The sequence below is a fragment of the Solanum pennellii genome, chromosome 8, assembly GCF_001406875.1.
Source record: "Solanum pennellii chromosome 8, SPENNV200".
NCBI lineage: Eukaryota > Viridiplantae > Streptophyta > Magnoliopsida > Solanales > Solanaceae > Solanum > Solanum pennellii.
In genome coordinates, this window is record NC_028644.1 from 46,190,489 (window position 1) to 46,200,877 (window position 10,389).

Genomic DNA, 10,389 nt, shown 5'->3' on the forward strand with positions numbered 1-10,389 from the left:
TTTCACTATCAGAAGAGGGTTCAGATTCTGACTCTTCTTCGTCTAAGATAGAGAGAAACTGCTTTTTAGTTTCTTCGTCTACTTCAAGAAGGTTGATCTTCTTCTTTTTTCTTTTGTTTTTGGGACAATCAGGAGACTTATGTCCTTCTTTTCCACAAGTCCAACACTTATCCTTTTGAGAAGTTTGTTTACTTTTCTTTTAAAGTGGGTTTTCACTTTAGAGGATTTTTTATGATCGCGATTTTCCAGATCGCCCTTTTGTTAGAAACCTTTCTTGCTGAAGGTGGTTTAAGAATTGGAAATCCAAAGTCTTGACAGAAGCTGCCAAGCTCGGAAACCAAAAACTTTTGATCCTTCTTAAGCCGTTCCTTTAGCTTAAGATTAGTGCAAAGCTCCATGGCTACAAAGTTGATTAAACTTATTAGATCACCATAAGAGAGTTGTGAGTAAGGGATTTTACCTTCACATCGATCTCTTATCTATGACCGAATCGGCAATGTGGGGATGCAATCCAAGGTATGTAACTTTTTTGCAGGTAGTGCAGGCCTACAGCCATACCACTCTTCACGACAACAGCTGCTACAGCAATGGTGGACAACCAAGCCTAGAAATGCAGCCCAAAAACTACTGCTACAAGTACGCCAATGTTAATCTGCTGGAATCTGTGAAAGAACAGGTGTTCCTGCAAGTATAGAGGTAAAGCAACAAACATCAGCAGAGTTAAATTTGCAATCTACAAGGACAACTACAAGATGTTGAACACTGCATTTCCTCAACTTTACTGGCTAGCCAAGTGGACATACTTAATGCAAAAGAGTGAAAAGTGTGTGCATGACATCAAAGTGAGCATGGTGAAGTGGCTTAAACCTGCAGATCAGTGGCTCAAAGTGAACACTAATGGTAGTGCACTCGCGAACCCTGGTAGGCTGGGGGCTGGGGGAATCCTGAGAGAAAAACAAGGCAAAGTGGTGACGGCTTTCGCAACACCACTTGGGGAAGGAACAAACAACAAAGCGGAAATAGAGGCAGCCATCTTTCGTTTAACTTGGGCACTTAAGCTTGGATACAGGAACATAATTTTGGAACTTGATTTTCAACTAGTAGTGCAATGGGTCCTAAAGAAGGCAGTCCCTCAATGGAGTATCATCACTCAACTTGGAAGGCTGCAACATCTTATCAATCAAGTACACAACTTCAAATGCATTCATGTATTGAGAGAAGCAAATTGCGTAGCAGATGCATTCTAAAAACATAGTCACAACATTGCCACTCCTCAGGTATATCTCAACAGCCACCAACTATCGAAAGAAGCAAAAGCCTACTATTAACTTGACTTATTGGAGATGCCTAACTTTAGAAGAAGGAAGACAAAGAGAATTTTTGAGCCTCCTTGAGGTTGTATATCTTTTCAGCTTAGGTATAATTAAAATTATAGCTACTTTGAATAGGTTAGTTTAGTTTATAGGCTTTCTTGTAAAGGGAGAGTCTCCCCTAGTTTATGCTTCCTAGATACTTTGTATTGAGAGGAGTCCTCTCCTTAGGTGCTTAGTATTTTGGTTTCATCTTTTGTGTAAGGGGAGGAGTTGATTTCCTTTTGAGAAGTTGACTCCAAACCATCTTAGGTTGGGATTAGGTTTATGTCCCCCTCCCTGTATTTTGTTTTTGTTATTAATGATAAGGCCTGGGAGGGTTGCTAAGCCCCTACCCCTCCAAGGGTAATTCAACTAAAAAAAATAAAAGCCCAAAATACCAAAACCCAAACATTAAACACTACACCATAGATTTTAAACATAACAATGCAAAACGTCAAAACCTAAAACCTAATGAAAAACCTAAACCGTAATCCTAACAATATCACTAACATGAACCCTAACCCTAACCCTAAACCCTAAATTCTAAACCCTAAACCCAATACCGAAAATACTACAACCCTAACATTAAACACTAAACCTTATATATTATAACTCAAATCCTTAACCCCAAACCGTAAAACCAAAAAAAAAACCTAAAACCTAACCCTAAACCCAAAGACCAAAATACAAAAACCCAAACATTAAACACAGAACCATTGATAATAAACCTCAAATCCTAAATCCTAAAGCAAAAAACCTAAAAAAAAACCAAAACCCTAACCATAAAAAATAAACGCGAAACCCTAAGTCCAAAATACCAGAACCCAAACATGAAATACTAAACCATAGATTGTAAACCTCAATTGCTAAATCCTGAACCATAAACCCTAAAAAAACCTACACCCCACCCCTAAACTTAACCTAACCCTAAACCCTAAACCCTGTGTAAAAAAACCCTAAGTCCATTGTACGAAAACCCAAACATTAAAGAATAAACCATAGATTATAAACCACAAATGCTAAACCCTAAACCACAAAACCTAAAAAACCTACACCCTAACGCTAATCCTAACTGTAACCCTAACCCTAACCCTAAACCCTAAGTCCAAAAAAAACCCTAAGTCAAACTTAAAAAAACCCAAACATTAAACACGAAACCATTGATTTTAAACATCAAATCATAAACAACAAACCTTAAAACCTAAAAAATTACCTAAACCCTAATCCTAACCCTAATCCAACCCCTAACCCTAACCCTAATGCTAAACCATTAACCCGATACCCTAAGCTCAAAATATGAAAACCCAAATATCAAACACTAAACCATAGATATTTTAAAAAAAAATCCTAAACCCCAAAGCCTAAAACCTAAAAAGACCCTAAACCCTAATCCTAACATTATCCCTTACACGAACCCTAAACCTAACCCTAAAACTATCCCTTACACGAACCCTAAACCTAACCCTATCCTTAACCCTAACCCTAAATCCTAAACCCAAAGCCCAAAATACGAAAACACTAACATTAGACACTAAATCATAGATATTACAACTCAAATCCTTAACCCTAAACCATAAAACCTTTAAAATAACCTGAACCCTAACCCCAACCCTAACCCTAACCCTAACATTAACCCTAACCCTAACCTGTAATAAACCCTAAACCCCAAGTCCAAAATACCAAAATCCAAACATTAAACAGTGAACCATTGCTATTAAACATCTTATCCTAAATCCTAAACCCAAAAATCTATAAAAACCCAAAACCCTAACCCTATCCTTAACCTTAACCCTCACCCTAAACCCTAAGCCCAAAAAAAAACCCAAACATTAAATACTAAACCATAGATTTTAAACCTTTAATGCTAACCCCCGAACCATAAAACCTTAAAAAACCTACACCCTAACCCTAATTCTAAACCTAAACCAAACTGATTCAAATAGGAGTACCCTCCATGAACTCAATGCTCAATATATCAAATTTCTCAAGTTGGAGGACACTATCTTGAAACAAAAAACCCAGCTTCAATGGTTTAAAGATGGTGACACCAACTCCAAGTATTTCCATTCCATTATAAGGGGAAGGAGGAGGAAACTATTCATTCACAAAATCGTCACAGAAAATGGGGATTGGATTCAGGGTGAGAACAATATTGCTCAGGAGGCTTGTGAGCATTTCAATAACATTTTCACAGGTGAAGACAAGCATATTAGTGAACACAATCTGGAATGCATTCCCAGAATGGTCAATCAGGATCAAAACACTCAGCTTACAAAAGTACCAGACTTGGATGAGCTTAAAGAGGTAGTATTTTCTATGAATCCTAACTCTGCAGCTGGTCCGGATGGTATGAATGGGTATTTCTTTCAAAAATGTTGGAACATTATCAAGAATGATTTAATAGAAGTCCTTCATGCTTTTTTCAGTGGCCAAATGATTCCTAAGTACTTCTCTCATTCTTGTATTGTATTGCTCCCTAAGGTGAATAATCCAAACAAACTTACGGAATTTAGGCCGATAAGTCTGAGTAACTTCACTAGTAAGATCATATCTAAACTGGTAAGTAACAGACTTAGCCCTATCCTTCCGTTATTGATTTCTACTAATCAGTCTGGTTTTGTGAAAGGAAGAAGTATTTCGGAAAATATCATGCTCGCTCAGGAGATCATTCATCAAATCAAGAAACCCAACATTGGAAGTAATGTAATTATTAAATTAGACATGGCAAAAGCTTATGACAGGGTCTCTTGGTCATATATTTGCTTAGTTCTAAGGAAGATGGGCTTTGATGAGGTGTTCATTGATATGATCTGGAGAATCATGGACAACAATTGGTACTCTATTATTGTCAATGGCAAAAGGTATGGTTTCTTCCGCTCTACTAGAGGTCTCAAACAAGGTGATCCTCTCTCCCCGGCCTTATTTATTTTAGGTGCCGAGGTATTATCGAGATCACTCAATAGGCTTCACAACCACCCGGATTATCAAGGTTTCATCATGGAAAAGAGGGGGCCCCAAGTGAATCACCTAAGTTTTGCGGATGACATTATTCTTTTTACTTCCGGAAGATGCAAAACCTTGAAACTCCTTATGAATACTTTAAAGGAGTATGAAAAGATTTCGGGGCAACTTATCAACGGAGATAAAAGCCATTTCATGCTACACTCTAGTGCTTTCAATAGCACTAGGGGTAGAATTAAGAGGCTGACAGGTTTTAAACAGAAGCAGGGCCCTATCACTTACCTAGTCTGCCCTTTATTTGTTGGCAGGCCTAGGAATGTTTACTTTTCTGATCTTATTAACAAAGTCGTTTCCAGAATTACAGGTTGGCAAACAAAGCAACTTAGTTATGGGGGAAAGGCTATACTCTCCAAACATGTTCTTCAGGCATTGCCTATACATCTCTTATCAGCAGTAACCCCTCCAGCTACTATCATCAGACAAATTCAAATGCTCATTGCAGATTTCTTCTGGGGGTGGAAGAACGATAGGAAAAAATACCATTGGTCCTCTTGGAAAAATCTGAGCTACCCTTATGAGGAAGGGGGGATAGGGATGAGAAATTTACAAGATGTTTGTAAAACCGTCCAATTCAAGCAATGGTGGATATTAAGAACTAAACAAACCTTGTGGGGAGATTTCTTGAGAGCTAAGTATTGTCAAAGATCAAATCCGGTGAGCAAAAAATGGGATACTGGAGAGTCTTTAACTTGGAAACATATGTTAGAGACTAGACAGCAGGTGGAGCAGCACATTCACTGGAAACTCCAAGCCGGGAATTGTTCATTTTGGTGGGATAACTGGCTTGGCACTGGACCTCTAGCTCAACATACAACCAGCAGCAACAGGTTTAATAACAGTACTGTGGCAGACTTCTGGGAAAATGGAGAATGGAGGTGGAGCAAATTGGTGAAGCATGCACCAGTAACCCACCTTCCCAACATCCTGGCTACCAGAATTCCTCACAATCAACACAGGCCGGACCAAGCAGTTTGGAAACTAAATATTCATGGCAGCTTCAGTTGCTCATCTGCGTGGGAGGAAATCAGGAACAAAAAGGCTAAGAACAATTTTAATTCCTTAATATGGCATAAATCCATTCCTTTTAAGACTTCATTTCTTTTATGGAGAACATTAAAGGGTAAACTTCCTACAAATGAAAAGTTATCTAACTTTGGCATTGAGCCATCACCTTGTTTTTGTTGTTTTGATAGAGCAGGCATGAACACCATTGAGCACATCTTCAATTTGGGACCTTTTGCAGCTAAGGTGTGGAAGTTTTTTGCAGCAACTGCAGGGCTGCAAGCTGACCACTCCACACTGCCCACATTGATCAAACAGTGGTGGACAGCCAAGCCAAGCAATGCAGGCCACCAACTGTTGATGCAAGCAACACCAATATTTATTTGCTGGAATTTATGGAAGAACAGGTGCGCAGGCAAATACGGAGGCAAAGCAACCAACATCAGCCGCGTCAAGTATGCAATCTACAAAGACACCTTCAAGATGCTGAAAAATACTTTCCCACATATCAAGTGGCCTGCTAGTTGGACAGCCTTGATCCAAACGACTGAAAGGTGTTTCCATAACATTAAAGTGTGCATGGTAACTTGGTTCAAACCTCCAGATCAATGGATCAAGATTAATACAGATGGCAGTGCACTCACCAATGAGGGAAAGATTGGGGCTGGGGGTATCATCAGAGATAAAGAAGGCAAGATGGTGATGGCATTCTCAACACCACTTGGAGAAGGATCGAACAACAAGGCTGAGATTGAGGCTGCTCTCTTTGGACTGACTTGGGCTTTTGAACTAGGATTCAAGAACATTTTACTTGAGTTAGACTCTCAATTGGTGGTTCATTGGATTTCAAACAAAACAGCCCCACATTGGAGTTTTACCAATCAGCTTGAAAGACTCCAACATATCGTCATGCAAACTCAGAATTTCAGATGTTCCCATATTTTTAGAGAAGCAAATTGGGTAGCAGATGCACTTTCAAAGCACAGCCACAACTCAACAGCTCCCCAAGTTTACTTCAACAGCAATCAACTCCCTAAAGAAGCACAAGCCTACTATCAAATGGACTTAATGAACATGCCAAGCTTTAGAAGAAAGAAGACCAAGATGATTTTTGAGCCTCCTTGATTTTAATACCTTTTCAACTTAGCTATATTTAAATAATATAGCTACTTTGAATAAGGCATAGATTAGTTAGTTGATAGGCTTTCTTGTAAAGGGAGAGTCTCCCTAATTTATGCTTCCTAGATACTTTGTAACGAGAGGAGTCCTCTCCTTAGGTTCGTAGTATTTTGGTTTCATCTTTTTATGTACGGGGAGGAGTTGACACTCTTTTGGGAAGTCAACTCCAAACCACCTTAGGATTGGAGGTTAGGTCTATGTCCCCCTCCTTGTATTTTTGTTTTGTTATTAATGATAAGGCCTGGGGGTGTCGCTCAGCCCCTACCCCCCCAAGGGTTATTCAACTAAAAAAAAAAAAGCCCAAAATACCAAGTCACCTCATTTTCCGGATTTTTTTCTCTCTCTAGATTTTCTCTCTCCTCTCAAACGCTCTCTCACAACGGATACTGAATAGGCACGCAGGCACATCACCGTAATGGCGCGTGCGCCGCCGGTAGAGCTCAGACGATCGCCGGATCAAATCCATCAGGAGCGCCCTGAAAAGGGAAACAAACCCCACTGCATCACGTACCATGATCTATCTCAAAGCTCCCCGATTTTGCAAATTAATACTGTGCTTTCAGAAATGGAATTTGATAGAGAACGTGAAATCATTTCCCAAGGAAATTCTTAGTTGAATCGAGGAGAAAGAGTTATGGAAATGGATTCCCCTCATCAATATCTACAACACAGTAAAAAATCAATGAATTCCATCGCTGCAATTGATCAGAATCGAAAGGCGACTTTCAAAAGAATCGCGAGTGCGTCGCCTGAGTTGCGCACCCAGATTCAATCATCTTCCAGTCAAATTCATAATGTTTCAACCATTGGGGTTGTTCTCCTAAAGATAAGGTCCATCTCACCCAAATTTCAAGTGAAATGGACGGTAGAGCTCCAAATGTCGGAAATCATGGAGATTCATCGGAGGGGACTGACTCTCAGGCCAAGAGCATCCATATAACTTATATTTCCAATCAACTCAAGGGAGAAATCATCAACAACAACAATCGAACATCCGCCACTGATCCTAAGTGCAAATCACAATATGAAAAACAAGGAAGTGAAGGGGAGAACCCCATGCTTGATTGAAGTGCTGGACAAAACAACATTGTTGAGGTCCCCCAGTCAATCGAAAAAACATCAAAAGGAGAAAGAACAGGAATTCAACATGGGGAAAACTCGATTGAGCAGCGGGACAATACTAAGAACACGTTGAGGAAGCATACAATAGCATCATCAAATGAAACAACATAATCTAACTTTTCATTTGGCATTGTAGGTAATTCTTCTTACCAAACTCCCAACTTGAATGAAGGTAATTCACACACCATAACCAACGAAGATGAGAAAGGCAAAGAACATGGAAAGTTACAAATGCTAAGGCAAGAACACTCAAGCCAAAAACTTGAGCACTCACGCAAGGAATCGCAACAGACTAGGAGTGCTGAGGAGGCAAGCATAGCTCAGATCAGGGTCAAGGAAAGGATGGGAAGCAAACTGATCAAGGCTAGGAACACCTACAAGCAAGGAGAAAGCATCCCATTAAACCAAACCAATCGAAGAAATGTGGAATATCACAACTACTTCCCAAAATTATCAAGTAACTACTCCAGGTATGAATCTAATCCTCAATCTGATAGAAGTAATAAGCAGGACACTAATGTGGTTCAGGCAGCTGCTAGAAACTCTAATAGCCAACAGCATGGTCAAAATACCAACAATGTGAAAAATGGGAAAAATTCAGATTCAGCACCCTATACAGTTGTGCAATCATTTGCTGCAAGATTGAGATATAACCAAGCGAAAAATAAAATCCCAATTATTTTGAATGATCCAATACATACAACTAGACAAGGTTTTCCTGCTGTACTTGTGGATGAAAATGATTATTATGTGAAGTTGGCGGAAGTTTGTAAATATACTTTGGTGGGCAAGTTTACGAAACAATGTCAAAAATGGAGCTGGTTAGGAAAAGCTTCACCCTCTAAACTCAACTTACGGGGAGTGTGAAGCTCACATACTTTAATTCTAGGCATGTGTACATTGACTTAGACATTGAGTTTGATTACCAAACTGTTTGGACAAAACTTAGGATGAATATTGAGGGACAAGTGATGAGAATCCAAGCTTGGACCCCAGATTTCACACCGGAGGAGGAAACCCCCATTGTTCCCATATGGGTGGCTATTCCTGGACATCCTTAGCACTGTTAAAATAAGGTGTTATTGCCTACTATTTTGGAATCTATTGGGAATGTACTTTTTCTTGACTCACCAACCTCCCAAAGGACTAGAGGTAGCACTACTATAGTTAAAGTTCAAGTGTATCTTACCAAAACTAGACCTTCTCATGTTTGGCTGGGATTTAAAAACTCAGACCCCAACAAAGGAAGATAATTAAAGGTGGAATATGAGGGGATTCCTAATTATTGTTTGTACTGTAAACATCAAGGCCATATGGAAGAGGAATGTACAGTCAAGAGGAGGGAGGATGAGTTCAAGAAAAGAAAGGAGTTAGAATCTGAAAAAATAAATAAGGAGTAGACTGGAAATAAACATGCTCAAGAACAGGAAAAAATTACAGATCAGGCAGCTGCAAAGACACAAAATCAGCAGAACAGGGAGGAAAACCAGAAATCAGTCAAGGAAACAACTTACAAGCCATCAACATGGGAAAACAACCTTTAATCAGAATGAACAAGACCAGCAGGTAGATTTGCAGGAAGAACAGTGGCATACTCAAAGAAAGAAACAACACAAAAATCAGGAAACTGCTACTCCAAGTCTGTTTGGAGACCAGTTTCACCACAAACACAAAAAATCAGGGACAACCATCAGCAGGAACAAGAAACAACAGGTATGACTAATATCCCAACTCAAAATATTTTCTCTAACCTTTAAATACGGGAACAACAAAGGATAGACAATAATGTGGAGGAGCACACCAGTGGAGAAGTAACACAACAGAATCAGCAAAAAAAAGGGTCTAATAACAGCTCACCTGGCACAAAAAGAAACATCATAAACAAGGAACAAAAGCAGCAGGTTGCTGCAGATTACAATCACAAGAGCACAGGTATTTACTCAATGCTCCAAAGTCCCAATTCCCCCAACACTACTATTATTGATGATGGTTTTACTGAAGTAGTTTTTGGAGGTATGGATGGGGGGTGTCAGGAGAAAACCACTAACTTTCTGGATGGGTTTGTCAAAGGGGGGTGTTTGCCTCATGTACTGCATGAGAGGTTGGTTGACCATAGGACTGACCTTAGAGCCTCTGATAGTCCAACAAACAGGCAACAACAAGGGGAGAAATAACAGCAGCAAAGTCAGAATAGAGATAACAGAAAACAAGATTCAGAGAATAATAAGGAAAAACAACAGTCTGAAAAAGAGGAAAATAGAGATAAAGGGAAACAGGTGGCAACTTCTACTCCAGTAAGCACTCCTAAGAGCAAAAACAAGCCAAGTAAACAGAAAAAAGGATGCTGCTAAAAGGAGACAGAATAAGATACAAACCAATGACAGTGATCAGGGACAGGAAAAGAGGGAGGAATCATGCAACAAGTTTGTTATGATGGATGATAATCAGGGTGACTCCACCATCATCTGACCCACCAGACAAGAGACAGTGTAAGATGAATACAATACCACTTTTTGATGAGTATGCAGTGGATAATTCTGAGGATGAGTTGGAACAGGGACAACCATTCTCTAGATGAACCCGATGAGGATGATAAGACTAGTGAGGCTCTTATTAAGGCCTTTAGTCCTGAAAATGATAAGTCCCTAGAGGAGGAGATTCAACAGGTAGCACAAAGTCAATGCTTATCCCCAAGAGGGTTCCAACATGACAA

General features: G+C 39.6%; 1 protein-coding gene across 1 annotated transcript; it reads left to right on the forward strand.

Annotated features, from left to right (window-relative positions):
• The first annotated feature begins 496 nt into the window (after window positions 1–496).
• On the forward strand, window positions 497–6,500 carry LOC107027648. The gene is made up of 3 exons (XM_015228753.1): window positions 497–516; window positions 677–1,184; window positions 3,375–6,500. The coding sequence occupies exons 1-3, from the start codon at window positions 497–499 to the stop codon at window positions 6,498–6,500; spliced, it is 3,654 nt and encodes a 1,217-aa protein (XP_015084239.1).
• Window positions 6,501–10,389: the final 3,889 nt, after the last annotated feature.